This window comes from Neolamprologus multifasciatus, chromosome 13, assembly GCF_963576455.1.
Source record: "Neolamprologus multifasciatus chromosome 13, fNeoMul1.2, whole genome shotgun sequence".
NCBI lineage: Eukaryota > Metazoa > Chordata > Actinopteri > Cichliformes > Cichlidae > Neolamprologus > Neolamprologus multifasciatus.
In genome coordinates this window covers 6,052,578-6,069,626 of record NC_140451.1, presented here as the reverse complement: position 1 = coordinate 6,069,626, position 17,049 = coordinate 6,052,578, and the positions used below count along the sequence as shown (strand labels likewise).

General features: G+C 39.6%; 1 protein-coding gene across 8 annotated transcripts in view; it reads right to left on the bottom strand.

The window, feature by feature from the left end:
* LOC146504921 (uncharacterized) overlaps positions 1-17,049 on the bottom strand; it is a 483,966-nt gene that overhangs the window by 53,557 nt on the left and 413,360 nt on the right. For all 8 annotated transcript variants that reach the window (XR_014877737.1, XR_014877738.1, XM_085183493.1 and 5 more), the window contains one exon: positions 5,010-5,067. Coding sequence is in view for 6 of the 8 variants with exons in the window: in XM_085183490.1 (XP_085039616.1) it covers positions 5,010-5,067 (58 nt within the window). In the remaining 2 variants the exon portion in view is untranslated. The remainder of the gene's footprint in view (positions 1-5,009; positions 5,068-17,049) is intronic.

Sequence of the window (17,049 nt, the reverse complement as noted above, 5' to 3'; positions counted from 1 at the left end):
CTGCTTATATTTATTAAATTATTAGATTATTGAAGATTTCTTGGCTGGGTTTATGCAGTAAAAACGAATACATATCATTGTTTGAGGTCAAATACAGACCCTTTAAAAACCGAGGATGACAGAACTGTCTCAGTGAAGCCATAACCGACGTCACCAGCAGCTTTGACTAAACAACACTGACAGAATCCCCGGGAAGGAAACAGATTCTTGCCACACAATTACTTTTTGAATATACTGTACACATGAGTGTAATGCTGTCACAGGAAGGATCAGCTTTTAACACTCGTTGAGTCTGATGACACAGAACATACGATGATGTTTTCCAAGCACGCCCACACATTAAGACTAATTCTGACCGATGTCTATGTGATTTTAACACTGCACAGATTAAATGCCTTGGCCTTAGCGACCCTCGGTGACACAGAACTTCTCTGACAATGGGTGACATGCTGGATCTGAATACTACTGCGCGATGCTTCGGCATCAGTATTCATAGGGGAAATAAAAGTAACTAGTGGACCGGAGTTCAAAAGTGCTAATTTACTAAAGTGCTGAAAGACTGCTTTAGTTGGCAATATCGAAACAAAAGATGACTTTTTAAAGCAAACTGCAACTTTTTTTTTGTTGTGGCCATGTACTACTGATAGATAGCCCTCTGCCCAAAAAAGCCTGACAATTAGCTTGGGTTGCTTTTTGAACTGTTACTGCGCCTTAATTTCAGAGTTCATTGAATGTCAGATGAAAAGTCCTTGTAGCATTGCATTCTGGGAGAACGTCAATTCCGTCTTATGTGCCAAACTAGTTGATGTGTTCAATTGAACATCTAAAAAAATGGGACAAAGCAAGAGCGAGCTTTATTCCAATTGGCTATAAGAAACAAAAGCCCACTCAACCTTGTTGATAGAAATTGCACTTGAGAGCAGAGCTGGCAAGCGCTACAGTAAATACTGATTAATTTGAATTCCTAATGAATAGGCGCTGAGTCTGAGAGAAGGAAAGGTATTGAAGGAATGTGGCATGTATTCTTCATTGAGGAAAAAAAACAAATGGATGAATAAAGGAGGGTGAAGAGGGGAATAATTAATTAGTTTGCCAGAGTGGAGTACGCATTCAAATTGAAGGGCACGCTGACAAGGCTTGCTCGCACATCCGCTCGAGAAGGACAAGGTATGCTACAAAAGTTAAGCAGAAATCAAAGTCCAAGGTCTATGAGGTCTGTTTAAAAATGCCCCATCAGTGTCATCTTTTTAACCTTTTTTTCCAAATACTTTTCAAAGGCCTCGGCTTGTTAGACAGCAAGGCAATAACACCTCCAGCAGCCGGGAAAGAAGAGCAAAATATGCAGGGAGAGGTGTAAAGATGTGTGAATATTGGTGTCATTTGAGTTACAGTCTTCTCAGTTAGTTTATAGTTGTGGTGTTATGTAGCGGGGACATACTGTACTGACAGGCTTCCATGGTGAGTCTTTTGCATTTGATGTAATGACACAGGGAACCTATTTTGTCTTTATGCGCAGCACTTCTGTGTTTGTATTTCGTCCCATTCTTCATTGTGCGACGCAGGTTGTGCACGGAAGAAAGCCTTGACATGACATCTTTTTGCATTTGAACAGCCGAGACAAAGGCAAAACACGATGCGTCTGCTCTGCCTGTCTCCCAGGAGGAAGGAAAAAAATTGAGGGAGAAAGCGAGGGATAAGGGAGGAACATTATGCAAATGGCTTTTATAAGTCGAGTCGGGCATGTTGTCGTGACACTGTCTATATTTAAAACAGGTCACCTTAACCCCACCCCCACTGTCTCAATGACAGACATCGAGTGAGGCTGCACTGACATCTGGATGCCGCACGACTGCGGCGACACACGGATGCATGGACACTAACACGTGCACGAAATCAAAGGCATCTTATTTGCATATTGAAACACACACACACACACACAGACACACACACACACACACACACACACAGCATGACAATGACCATGATATATGTATATATGTAAAACTGGCCAGCCCATTCTCTGCAGGCCAGGACCCAATCATTCCAGTGCGCTGAGCAGAGAGACAACCAGTCAGCCACTCAGCCCAGCAACAGGGGTGACAGAAGAGAATACCTGACCCCGGTGCATTCACCCATCCCTTCATTCACCCGTCCCTCGCGCTCCTCCTTCATCTGCTGGCCCCTTCGCATTCCCTCACTCCTCCATATTCAACAACAGCAGCATGCATGCATGCATACGAGCCCTGATTTTATGGGGCCATCGAGTGGCCATGAAGAATGGCTACCGCCTATTTACCCCCCTTCCCCTCCCCTTTTCTTCCTGCCTGGAGGCCCTCAGGCTGTCCATTTTTAATGGAGAAGAGATGGCACTGACCGGCACTCCCTCTTCATCCTTCCATCCTTCGCCCCGCACCAAACCTCCATTTCAATAATTTTCATCACTTCATTTACTTCTTCTTCCTTTTTTTTCCTTGTCTCTCTTGCATTGACCTAGATACCAATGAGGCAGGGTGACACTTCTTCCCTGGCCAAAGCAGGACCCTTCATATCTCTCAACCATTACTCCACCATATTGGCATCTTTCTCTCTCTTTATTTCCCTATCAGTCTCTCTTTCTCTTCTCTCCCTCTCTCTCCCTCTCTCTCTCTCTCTCAACTGTCCATAAAATATGCCTCGGCGTTATCTCTCCCCCCACGCAGGAGAATAATGAAAGGCAGTGGCATGACAGATTGGACATAGATGAGATTGCCGCTGTGACTATATGCACGTCTCGCCTCGGCCCCAGCTTTGCATCTGAAATAGAAAAAGGGTGGAGGGCGTGTGTGTGTGTGCATGTGTGTATGTGTGAGAGTGTAGGTGCGGAAGGCGGGGGTGGGGGCAAGGGGTGACAGTAAGCTTGAGGGGCAGTGGTGTGGCGGTGGGGGAAGGGGGGGAGGACTGTAGCGGGTGGCAGTGAGTGAGGAAAAAAAAAAGGACTGGTCTGTGTAGTTGATGTGCTTGACGTTAAAGGGGAGGGAGTCTCCAGACAGTGTGTGTGTGTGTGTGTGTGTGTGTGTATTTAAAAAGGACCATATCATGGGGCAAATTGAGAAGAATCCAAAACGAACCTTCACTGAATAAAAAAAAAAATGTAATCAATTACTGTTCTCACTCTTCGTCACACACGGTATAGGAAGAGTCACTATCAGTGTGTATGACCACTCTGAACTGACTGGCAGCTGTGAGATTAGGTAGATTACAGCCTGCGAGCTTGGGCGTGAGGACCCAACATGCTGCCAAGATGGCTGCTGTAGTGTGGTGGCGGCACGATGCCAGCAGGCAACATGTAGGCACCTGTTACTGCTACAGCCGGACATCATGCTCAGCCAAGGTGCCGGCAACTGCTGCTACAGCGGGGGGTTAACAGGGGCAAAGAGAGAGTGGAAGAGAGAGAAGGATGCCTGCTACTTTCCTTTAAATGTGAATTTAGAAAAAAACAACAACAAACATATTAACTTTTTTATATCCAGAAGGTCACTGGAAGTTTGCCAGAGGGTTTGGGTTTTCTTTTAAGAACGTCAGAAACAAAGTTCTTAGACATTAGCATTCCAATGAAGTACATTTTGGTACTGCAGTTTCTCTTTTCCATTTGGGTGTTCCACATAAAATTCTGTTAAAAAAGTGGTGGATGCTTATATGCCCAAATGAAAATCATAAAACAGAACTGAAAAGCCAAATTGCATGTAAGGGTGTTGCTCACTGGTGACCTGGTGGATGATATGAGTTTACTTCTGTTCGACGAGTTTGATTTTGAATGTATCAAACCAGGGATGCACTGCTTGTTAAATTCTACCCTGATACTGAGGTTTAAAATGAAAGTTTGTCCAACAACAAATTCTATTTGTTTGTTTTTTTGTTTTTTTAGTTCTCATTTTTAACAAAGGAACAAAGAAATTCTTTTTGGATTTTTGAATATTTATCCAGGGCCAAACAAATCTTACAAAACAGATAAATGTCAGCCACTGACACCTGGAAATGTCATCTTATTTGCCAATATACAGATATCAGTCAACAAGGCCAGTACTGACTGATACCAACATCCTGTTGCTATAAGGTCCCTTATATTTACCTTCTTTATCTTTAGTAGTGGTCCTTGAGTATGGTGGTAGTGCTAAATTCATAATGGTATATTAGGTACCCAGACAAGTTTGGTGGGTCTGGTGTGTTTGAATTTTACGATGCAAGAATGACAAAAAAACCCCAAAAGCAGCAAAGATTCTGATTAACACAGAAACACCCAGAGAAACATGATGTAAATAATAACATTCATTCATTCAGTTCCTGCTTTTCTACTTCAGCTTTCCTTTTCTATGTTTCTACTACATAGCTACTGTCTTATTACCACTGATAAGTTACTTTTTTTAGAGTTTAACTCAAATAGTAATGCTGAACTGCTTCTTCTTAGCATTACTATCACCCCCCACCTCCTCCATTAAAACACTTGTGATGGCATCAGATATTTTACCAATCAACGGTTCTAAACAAAAAAAAAAGATTTTACTGTTTATAATCAGAAGCTTAACCCACGAAATGTTTATCTTATTGCTTCAAAATTACTGTGATAATTACCCGATTAGTCAGTGGACAGAAAAAGCAAGTGTCAACTATTATGATAATCTCTCAACTGACTAAACAGCTCTACATTTCAGTATTTATTAATGGATGAATAACTCAAACAGCTGTTTTACAAATAATTCCCTAACCCCTGTGTTTGTAATTAAACAAAAAAAAATGTGTCATCGCTTCCCAAATCTCAAGGTGATTTCTTTCAAATTTCTCAGTTTGTCCAACCTTTCACAACCCAAATATATTTAATCAACATTAATATATTAATACAAAAAAGAAACAAAAATAATTCCTGACATGATGAGTCAGAACCAGATTATTTTCCATGTTAATTTCAGACACATTATAATTATAAGGGTCAACATTTTCAATAAACAGGTGATTTCCTATGCGTATGTACCTACCTGTTTCCTGTTAAACGTGTTGCATCTACAGGAAGTGTCCACTGAGGGCAGCGTGTGTCTGAAAGAAAAAAAAAATCAATGTATAATTGATTGATATTAGCTGGTGCAGAAGTGCGGTGAGTATTTGACACATGATTGGAGATTTAGCGCTGTGAAAATGTTTGTTATGGTGAATTTACCAAGGAAGTCCTTTCACACATTATTTATTTTTAGTGATGTTATTGTTTCAGGGTCTGAATATTTTTTGAAAAAGATTTATTAAAACAATACAAAAGATAAAATATATAAAAACAAACTCCAAAAATGAAATCAAAAATACATAAATATGTTCCTGTAGCAACCCACATTGAAACGACTTGTTTTTATTGTTTTCTTTTTTTTTTTTAAGAAAACAAAGTATTTAAATGTAGATAAAGATTTTTTTTTTTTTGTCAATAAGGACGTCATAATAAAAAAAACAGGTTTGAAAACAAATCAAAAAAGGTCCACAAACACTTTAAATATTATTGTTTGTCTTTCAGTATAGGTAGGTTATTGTTTGTTTACTTATACGTTTGCTTACTGTGGCAACATTTGTCTTATTCAGTTGTAAGAATTTTTCAAAAGTGACCGTACAGTTCAGTTTTACTACAATTGTCTGTTAAAATGTTTTGCCAAGCTACCTAGAGGCAAAGTTTGTTCAACTTGTTTTATTTATTAATTAATGTTTAACTTCAAATAATTAAATGTAGTAGTGTTGTAGCATTTTTTTAGCTATGTTTGTTTAAACTTTAATTCCTGTCGATACTTTACAATGTTTGTGTGTCAACCATTCCAATAGCAGTCAATAACTCCTGGCAACCGTCAGTGTTCAAATACTGATAAAACCAGTGTTCCTGTAGCTGTGCGGTGTATGGGGCACAAGAGTGTGATATGTGTCAATCTCTTAAAGTTCTTAAATAAACAAACAATATCTGTTATATTTCATATATAACATATAACAACTTTAAGATCTTTAAGTTGCATAACGTGCATTTAACTTCAAGAAAGTAAAACTCTTTTCCTTTGGTATTCTCTATCATGCGATTCATCTTTTTTAAAAACAAAGGAAGGCAAAGCAGCAAATTACCATATTTCTCCCCATTTTTATTCATTGATGGCCATTTTTTTTATTGTTATATTTTTCATTCAACTAAAACCAACTCAAGTTTCTTGAGGAACCTCTTTTGAGGTAATCATCACGGATGTCGTTGTGACCTCCTCTCAGAATGTTTCATCTTTTATGCTGCCAATCACACTGTAACAACGTTCCTAATATTTAATACAAGAAAGTTACTGGTGAAAAAAAGATTCCAGACATTTTCAGCATTCCTTGGTTACTATTTCTCCTTTGCATTCTCAAACGATTAGACATTTTGGGATTTGGACGGGTAGTCAGAAGAAGCACCTGCAGATTTACATGTTTTGATGTTACACAATAATTAAAAACAAACAAACATAATTTTATTAATTGATTAAAAAATGTTAGTCTGTTGCTCTGTAAATCTGAAAAAGATCAAGCCCTGTGAAGACACTGCAAAAGTAGAGAGAAAAGATGGAAAGAAGAGAGAGAAGAGGAGGAGGAGGGCAGTTAAATGTGGTGTTTTGGCAGCAGTGCTTGAGCCGCGTTGCGGCTACGCTGAAAACGAAACTGACATGACCCAGAGTGAGGCAGGTAAACAGGCCCAACCTGCTTTGCCTGGGGTGACCATATGGCCCTGTCTCATGGCGAAGCAGCCTGCAGGATGCACGCACACAGTAATACACACACACATGTTGGTGTACCTGGTGTCCCCTCTCTGCTCGCCTCTGTTTTTGTTTTTGTCTCTCAAAAGCTGACATGCTTTGGCTGCAAGCGACGGCAGGCATCAGGTAAGGGAACAAGCAAAACAGGTAGGTACACACACTCACAAAGACAACATATGGTGTTCGGGCACAGTGTTGTAGTCCTTAAGTGTTGCTAACTTGACCTGAGGCAAGAAAGACAGAGTGAATGGAGTGGAGAAAGAAGCAGAAACGAGGAGGGAGAAGGAGGGAGTTGGTTAGAATTGCTGCAAATTATTGATGTGCCGTTACAGACACCTGCTGGCACAACACATCTCTGTCACACACGCGCACACACACAAACACACACACACACACACACACACATACGGACGATGTCGATAAAATATGCTTGCACTTGCTAGCATATTTCATCAACTAACTTTGGGTTATTCCTAAAAAGCCTTCACACTGTCAAGTTTTGATTTAAAACAACCTATCATCCTTCCAAGTCTCCTCCTTAAAAGTCTAATTAAAATTTATTCTGCCACCATCAGCAACTTGTTCATTATGCAGAAACAAAGGAAGGCTCTTTGAATGAGAGCAGAAGAAAGGCTTTCTGCTGTTACGGCTTTGGCCTTTGCCAGGGACAGCATGTATTGTAATGCTTCACACAAGATAAAATATTCATAAAAATGAAGGGAGCAAAGTTCCAGGGATGGCAGAAGGGAAGGGAGGGGGAAAAAGTTAATGAATATGAGTAATCAAATTCGCTATCTCCTCCTATTTTATTGAAAATCCTTTTTTTTTAGTTAATTAGAGCCTATTACTATTCTAATTGGCTGAGGCTTACACGTCCAGTTCCGTAGCGTCATTATGGAGCTATTAAAGAAGACCCACCGAGATGGAGGAACAGAAAAAGCATAATCAACCAATCAATTAGGATCTTTGAGGAAAATGAGCTTTGTTGCGTTATCAGGTTTGATCTTATGTCCTTGGTTTGGCTGCCATGTGTAATTTTTTTTTCCTTTCATTTTTTTAAGTGCCATCAGCCACATGTCTAAATTACTTCACGGTCTCGGGAGCTGTGATGATAGTGAATGATGTATTTCTTTATTTTGTGAACACTAATAGAAGACTACATCTTTGTCTTTCTTTAAATATTTTAGGCCATATAAATTTTTCTGCGATGGAAAAAAGATTCAGTGCCAAGAAAATCATTTGACATCGCTATTGAGTAAAGTAGTAACAAATTTGTGAATGTACATTTGCATTCCCAACATATAGGCCACTGTTCCTTCATGGCCTTTGTCTGTTTTAGATATTCTTGAGAATTCTTTTAATTTTAATTTTAATAATTGAGAATTCTTTAGATAATTATAATTTTGGCATGAAAATCTTTGTAGTGACAGTCTTTAGACCTAATGCAAATATATATTTTTATTATAAAGAGTAGTTAACATTATTGAATCACAATTAAAGTTCAAAAATCAAAGTTGTCATTAAAGCTTTAAAATGAGGAGTACAATATTTGTAACCAAAATATAGGATACCAGAAATAGGAAGCAGCATAACAGTGCAAGGGCTAAGGTAGGACTAAAACTGGTCTTGCATAGCAAGAGTGACAACACTCTACCAAATGTTTTATTAGTAAGGGCACACGAGGGGGGCCCAATCATATTGGGCATGGTTTGGTGTTGGTACCATCCTGTGCCCTACCTATTCACCCAACTTGGCTGTTTGAGTTTGAACAGGTTTTGTAATCCACTCACAGTGCTATAATGTTTTTTGGGTACCAGAGTACAATTACAGTGAAACAATATTCATGCCCAGATCTAAAGAAACTCAAGAATAAATGAGAAACATGTAATTATCCTTAAATGGATAAAACTTGGAACAGTGGTGAACCTTAGTGGCCGGTCTACCAAAATTACTCTGATTACAGGAGCACAGGACACTCTGCAGTCCTGTGAAAAACTAAGTACGCCCTTACTACTCCGCTAAGAATTAAGAGGGTAAGTTACATATAAGTTACACTTGATTAATTGGTGGTCAGCAATTGTGAGCTCTATAACATCTAGAGAATCCTCTATAAAAGCAAAGGCTTTGGTAGGTTGCTTGTCCTGGGCATTCAGATGTGTGGTAACACAATGCCGCAGTCTTTCCAGATGAAGACAACCCTGCTCAACATCAAACCATACAACGATCAGAGAAATTAGAGAAAACCAAAGAGCTACATCTCAGAGCCTATAGACATCAGTTAACATGCTAAATTTTAAATTTCAGTGCAATTAGAAAAAGAATGAACAAACAAGGCTTGCTTTGAAGTGTTGTTAAAAGTGTATTTTCTCTAAAAAGAACACAGCACAGCTTAGGTGGATAAAGTTGCATATGAACAAGTCCCAAGTCTTCTGGAAGAACGTCCTTTGGACAGTTAAAATCACAGTGGCGATGTCTGACCATACTGGACGGAGCCACATTTGGCACTAAACACACTCAGCATACCAACTACCAAGCACAGTGGTGGAGAGGCAATGATCTGCACTTGCTCTGTGGCTTCCAGCCAGGGAACCTTGCAGTCATGGAGCTGACCATGAACTAAAACCATCAGTCCAACAGCTGAACCTTGACCGAAATGAAATTGAAATCAAAACACAATGGAAAAGAATCAAGGTGTTGAAATGTCCCAGTCAAAGTGTAGACATTGACCTAATTCTAAAGTTGTGGTGGAACCTTAACAGAGATTTGTATAAATGAATGTCTGCAAACCTCAATGAATTGAAGTAATGGTCTAAAGAAGAGTGGGTCACAACAATGTAAGAACCTGTATTTTTTTTTATTTTGCATAATTGATTTAAAAGCTTCTACCTGCATATGGCCTGTCATGAAGGGGTTTTTTTTATATTGTGAGTGAGACAAAAAATAATGAAGACTACCAGAAAACCAGAAAGAGATGCAAATAAACCCCTAACAAGACCAAACTAACAATAAAAGACAAAGAACTAAAAATGAGATGCATAAAAAAACAAAGGAAAAAACTCAAAAGAGGCCCACGACTGCAAAGTTACCACAAAGACAGAACCAACTACAAAAAGAAACAAAATGACCACAGAGACACAAACAAACCAACAAACAAACCAACAAACAAACCAAAAAGAAAAAAAAGATGGAGTCAACTAAAGGCAGATTTATGGCCCTGCGTTTGATTTGCGTCCATTAGAAATTCAGGTTTGTGGAAGATGTTTTTAGATCGAGTGCTGATTGGTTACAAACTTGAGGAGGTGACGGCAGAGTTCATCAAAGACAGAAGAAACACCAACAGCATCAAGCATGGGCGGTGTCACAGACACAGTTTTCATTGCTTTCAATAATTGTTTCAGCAAATGTTTTTAACCCCACATCGTTTCTTTGTAGATTACGACTTCTGTCTTCTCCACAGCGAGGACTAAACTAAAAGACCAACAACAGCACAAACAGGATCACTTTTCAATGCCCCCTGGTGACAGTACACATGTAGACCTCTGGAAAGGTCTGTGTAGCGCCTATGGTCTAAAACAGATGCAAAATGACAACAGAGACACACAAAACATCTATAAATAGACAACAAAAAAATTCAAAGAGAACCATACTACAGAAACAGAAGAACCTAAAAAAGACATGAAATGACACAAAATAATGAACAAAAGATACACAAATTATCTGAACAGAAAAAACTACTGCCACAAAAACTGAAATGGGAAACAACTGCAGACACACATAATCTCCTGCTACTGTTTGTACCAGCTGAAAACTTCACAATATAATTTTGGGGGGTTCAACTGGAAAGTCCTTCTATCGTCTCTTGTTGAACATCCACATCTTTCCAAAGAGAAAGGGAGCCGCTAGTAAGGACAGAGTGGATATTATTTGGCGAGGGTCAGCAGTTAAACGTAGGTCACCAAAGTATCAGATTAGAAGCTGCCAGTGTTCACATGATGTTCGCTCCTGGGTTATAACGATAAAAACTACAAGGTCAAACTTGGACTTAAGCTGAAGTACGGAGAGTTCTGCACCTCTTCATACACATTTGGAGCAGATCGAGGGCGAGATAGAATTTAAACACAGTAGACGGGAGCAGAGAATCATAATGATTTAAGCAATAAATTCTCAGCCTGCTGAAATTACAGCAGGCCTCGGCAGCGGCAGCGGTGGCAGCGCCAGAATCTGTAATTATCCCTCGAATTCAATAAAAGTGAGGAAGAACAAAGAGTGGGGAAAACGGTTCACTGGTAACTAAAGCGCTTTAGTGAATCGCCACTACACTAGTACGGGATAACACCAAAGATAATAGCTTCTTCTTCTTCTTTTTTTTCCCTACCTGAAGAGCAACATCACAGGGGTGCCACAGTGTTCGGAGGCAGAATCGATAACACTATCAAAGGGCAGAATCTCACCCTTAATGAAAGGAAAGAAAATACTGCAGGCTACAGGCACAGAAAGACCACTAGAGATCTATGTGCATCAACACGCCTGAGACTAAATATGAAATCAATTCATTACACCCTTTATTTCTTTCTCAAACACAGTTCGGCGCTGAGATAACAAATTTACCTGCTACCCCCCTTTATTTTCCTACTTTTTCACTCTTTCTTTCTCTCTTTTCCCCCTCTTTCTCTCTCACAATTAATGAAGAGACAAGCAGTGGACACTTTCCAGCGACGGAAGAAGCATAAATAGATTAAATTGTAGAGGAGATTATAATTTATCATTTCTTTATTAAAAAGTAATGCAGGCGAATTAACTTTGAATTAAATTCTATTTGCATGGCATTACTGGAATCATCTGTGTAAATGGCTTAAAATCCCAAATGGGACATTGTTCCCTCCAACAGTATAATTGTAGAGAAAGAACTTTTTTTTTCTTTATCCAGGAAATTATAAGAGCCCGAGAATTAATCTGAAATTATTGGAGCAGTGCGAGAGGTGAGACTTTAATCATGCCACCCAAAAGTGTGCAAGAATAGAGCAGAGTTCTGTCAGCTTATGTTTGGAAAATTTGGGACATTCATCGCAGTTTTGATGAAGGCAGGTTTAAGTTAACATCAGCTTCATTTTATGAAACTTGCCTATTTAGTATACCCAATGACAAAGATAAGGCCAACATGCATTTTTGCAATTACAATGTATTGTTTAATATTCACCTTAAACCTAAATGGTTCACCAGTGATCTTTTATGGATAAGTTTCTAAATTACCTGGCATGCCTAATATAAAAAAGGAAGATGGAACATCTTCCAGTGTCTCAAACTATTGTTTAGCATGTGGCTAAAATATCACCCTAATAACTCTACCTCTCACCTATTTTCTGATTGGAATCATTTCATCAGTAATATTAGAAGGTAAGTTTTTTGTTCAAATTACAGTGTAGATCCCCAGAATACAGAACCTTGTCATTGTTGTACTTTCTCTTCCTGCCTTAAAGGGGAATCTTAAATCACATATCCACAGACACAGCTCAATTATGCCTGATGAGGAAAATCACATATAGCGAGGCCAACTCTCTTGACCTTGTCATTATGAAGAAGGAAGCAGCTTTTCAAGACAAATTCCCCACGCTGTATATCTTGCAAATATTCACTCTTGCAGAAACAGGCTGGCCTTTAGATGATGTGGATGCAACTCAAAAAGAAGTGCAATGATTTCCAAAACTGACACTTTTTGTTGTTTGTTAAAGATCTTCACCATCCACACGCAGCTGCAACACGGGCTTCCAGAAGTAAGCTGTGAGACGTGCTAGCTATCTCAGCAACGTCTCTGGGCAGTTATTTGGGTTATTTTAAAACACCTTTCTAAATAAATAGGAAAAGAGCTAACCTTAAATTTCAGTGGTTACCATTAAAACTGTATGTATAGAATACATACATTTTAAAGACATAATTACCTGACTAATTAACTTGGGGTTGGTCTTAAAAGCTGCAGTGGACTATGTTCCAAAAAAAAAATATTTGTATAATATGCTTTAACAAGCTAAGAAATATTACAGACTTTTTTGACATCTGTGACTGACTGTAAAACGACACAGTAATCAAAGAATATAATGTTTAACTTGGTCAATAATGCATTCTGTAAAGTTTACAAGGAATGTATGTTGTGTCGTACAAATGACAGAATGAGAGTGGATAAAAAATCATTAGATTTACCTTGCATTTACATTTACTCGTATAACTAACATTTTCACGAGTGTTTGACTTGGCCTCTTGGGTGTGTGGCATAAATGAATTAATTGGAGGGTGTTGATGAGGCTCTGTTGTGGAGCATATAGCTATTACTGTAAAATGACAACAAATTAATTCCAAGAATCCGCTAAAGAACTAACTGGCTTGTATGTTGTTCACTGTAACAACTGTAGAGGGCATACGTTTGTTTGCATAACTGCAATTTGTTGTTTTTTAAGGCTTAAAGTCAGACACAAAGCTGTTTCCACTGACGGAAGTGCCAATGCAGGCAGCTGCAGCCAAAAGCTGAACTGGACCTAGCAACCGTTGTCCTTTTAATGGAACTGACTGTGACAAACAGTCTGATAAGAGGCTTTGTAAGACCTACGTGCACTTTGGTGAGTAAATTCCAGTATTTTATTAATCAGTTCTTTAGCAATAATTAGCGTGTAAGAATGTTGCACCTGTGGCTGCTAACAAAGCTTGCTGGCATTACCTAATAAGTTTGCAATCAACACCTGTAGTGACTTCTTCCTCCAATAAAACCAACACATGAGTCCAAAAACCAGCGGGTGATGCAACAGCGGCTATGCCCATGTTGTACATGCCATATGTGCTCATGACATACAGTTTGACTAAAAGTAATAGCAACCAAAAAAGTCTTTATATTTAAAAGGCATGCTGCATGAAGCTTCACAGCAAACATTACAACAGTACAACAGTCGATATAGAGGTCTTCTCCAATTACCTGTGTAACTTACTCTAAAGACACAGCTTTATACCCCAACATCCTTACAGTCATCACCACTACCATCAGTGCCTCAACTGAACTCTGATCAGGGATACTTTATCACACTTGGCAACCCTATATTCATGGCTTTGGTAGGGAAAAAGGGCTTGCTTCTTTCAAGTAAAATAAAATTGGAGGTTGGATTGCTGCTTGTAACCAAACCCTATATTGTGGGTTTATGAAGTACTTTTGGTGCTTTGCAGACTCCATTTGTCCTTTGTGGACTTAAATCAATTACTGATGTGCATTATTTGTGCCTGTAAGAAAAAGAAAAATGCTGGTAGCTCACAGTAAGATTGCAGCTGAAATCCAGGCCAGACAATCTTGACATCTATTCCGTTACATCTGACATGATTTCAATCAAATGGATTTAGGCTACCTTTTCTATCCCTTACATGATATTCAGCATAACATGGCTAGCCAGCTTCATTAACTTTTCTTATGACACAGTTTAATGAAATGGCTTAAAAGAAGGAAGGGAGCAAGAGACCAAGAAAAAAGAAAGGCAGACATTGATGAGCAATTTGATTGGCACATGACTCATGGGACATACCAAATGAGGGGAAAGCCCACGGGACAGGAGGAGATCTGATTAGCTGGGCATGGTGAAAATGGAGTGTACCACGACTAATTCGAGACAGAACAATGAGAGACTGAAAAATCGCCTCAGCTTCAAACTCCTCATTGCAGTTTTTTATTGAAATTCAATACATCTCAGCAAATGTCTCCTTGCCTCTCTGCCTCTCTTTGTTTTTACAGTGGACACACAGTTACACACACACATGCTTAGTTCATGCAATGCGCAAATCTGCCGCAAACATGCACACCCACACAAATTCAAACACACACACACACACACTGAGGGTCTTGTGTTTTTTCTCAGAGTAGAGTATGTTTTCGGTTCAATCATCAGTCTTTGATACTGAGCCATTTTGCACATGCTTAAGGGCATGTGCTGAAGATGTGGTGAAAAAGTGGGGAGAAACACTCACACACACACAGCAAACACACCCACACACACAAGTACTCATATAGCCACTGATTGTGATTAGGCTGGATGGTTTGGGTGTTAAGGCGGTGGTGCAATAGTCTCGAGTACAGTGTCAGAGCTGAGCCCAGCCATGGTGACTATTGATATGGCTGGCACAGACAGGGGCACCCTGGGGCCCCAGCAGGCTTCAGCTTTAGTTAAGTGGAGTGTAAACTGGCCGGAGAACAGCTATAAGGAGTGACAAGGTTTGGCACAGTCTCCATACGTGCTGCTTTGCCTACTGTGGAGGGAGGTGATAGGACTTTTTTTCGTCATCCACTCTGAAATGCTGGTTTGTCTTAATCCAGACCAAGCATTTATAATCTTTCCTCCCCTAAGAAACTGTAAAAATGCTCTACTCATCTTCTGTTGTTGTAAAAATGCTCTACTCATCTTCTGGAACTTTTTCAGCCTTCGTTCACAGACGTTTTTACATTTAGAGTCTGACTTCTTTATTTAGCAAAATCAGTTATGAGTGGAGAAGCTGTGCCTCTATTTCTCAGTGAACACATCATAATATATTGAACTTGTAGTCTCCCTGACTGTGCTTTGAAAAGTCTCTGCAGTGTGTGAGTGTGTCAGTCACTGTCCCCTTAGAAACCTTTGGTCTAGCCAAAGGAGTTGAGGCTCAAGAAGCTTTGTGTTTTCTTTCTTTAAATATCAACTTGACGCTTTCTGTTAGCTCTGATGCCATGTTTTCTATTATCACAACGCTACTTAAGGGGCTTCAAGACAGCACGCAACATGCACTGTGCCCACGCTGTCAGGCTTTTTTGAGGAAACCATGGAACTTTGTAGCCAGACTATAGCATTATGTCAATGAAACATTCAATGTGAAAACCACAGAACTTTACCTGATTATCTGAAATAAAAATCACACGTTCTTGAGATCCACCTGTTCACAGGTCTAAGGTTAGGTTAGGTGCTGTTTTAGCCACTTGCTAAACTAGAATCACTTTTGGCATTGTAATTTTCCTGTTTAAAGCTTTATAATTTGGGTGATAACAGTAGAGGAAATTTCTATAAAAAGGGGTGGATGTTAACCAAATCCCAAACTTTACCCCTAACCATTACCCTAAAACCTAGATGGGCTGCAAGTAGCCAGTAGTGGATGTTAAGTGGCCACCCATGTAGACATAGGGTTGGCTTTGGGGTCACCATCTGACCTAACACATTGCTGTTAGTCTGGCTTAATAGTCTGTCATTAAAAAGCATGCTGCATCATCAAGTACCAATTAAAATCACATACATATTTCACTAGCTGGGCCCACATCCTCATTTTAGGCTTGACAGCATTTTAGTAGGTAAAGGTTAATGCTTGGACATGAATTGAGGTGCGGTTTGTGGAAGGCCTGAAGGGGGCCTGGCGACGGCTCCCACGCCTGACAGATCCTTATGTGAAGTGAAGAAGTTAAAGAATTGAAACGAGGAGGGAGGGTGGGGCATGTAAACGGGAATGACAGTTTGCAGAACTGGGGGAACATATATAGATGAGAACTGGAAGGAGCGTGTTTGGAGGCGTGGTCCCACTCCTGGAATTCCGATACATAATCTCCAATTAAAGTCTGCACCTGTTACGTTAGGTTTTAAAAACACACCTTTTCCACACCTTTCAAATATATGAATATGAGCTAGCAGCAAAACTTACAAAAGAGTCAAAAGCCTGATATTGTTTTGCAGATCCTGCCCTCTTTCTCCGAATATCTACAGGGATTTATAGTTTTGTCAAACAGCCTATTGAAACTTTTCACAAGGAAAATCCTTTTTCTATCTGTGAACAGTGTGATTCACATGCACTCACACCTAGAGTAAATGGACATATACACTACATATGGGCATCCATATGCGGAAGATGGGGGCAGTAACAGCAACAGCCCTTGTCTCTCATTACACCCCCCACCCCCGTCCCCACCCTGCGATGCCTCTTTCACATCTATTTTAAGCACTAACACAGAAAGTTTTGTAACACTGTAGCCACTCCTCAGCGTATTGTTCCCATTTCCTTCCTTCTTTTTCATTGCTTCCTCTCTTGAACCTGCTCCATCACGCACTTCTTCTTAACTCCATCTGTTCTTGAATACTAACACATACTGTATATGCTATACACACACACACACAGACACACACAAAAGCATACATACTCAAACATATGGACAAGTGTATTCAAAATCACACTATCACGCACAACCTCACACATGCCCCTTGTGTCTTGTCCTCCCTCTCTTCTTGCCTTTCCCCTCCGTTCT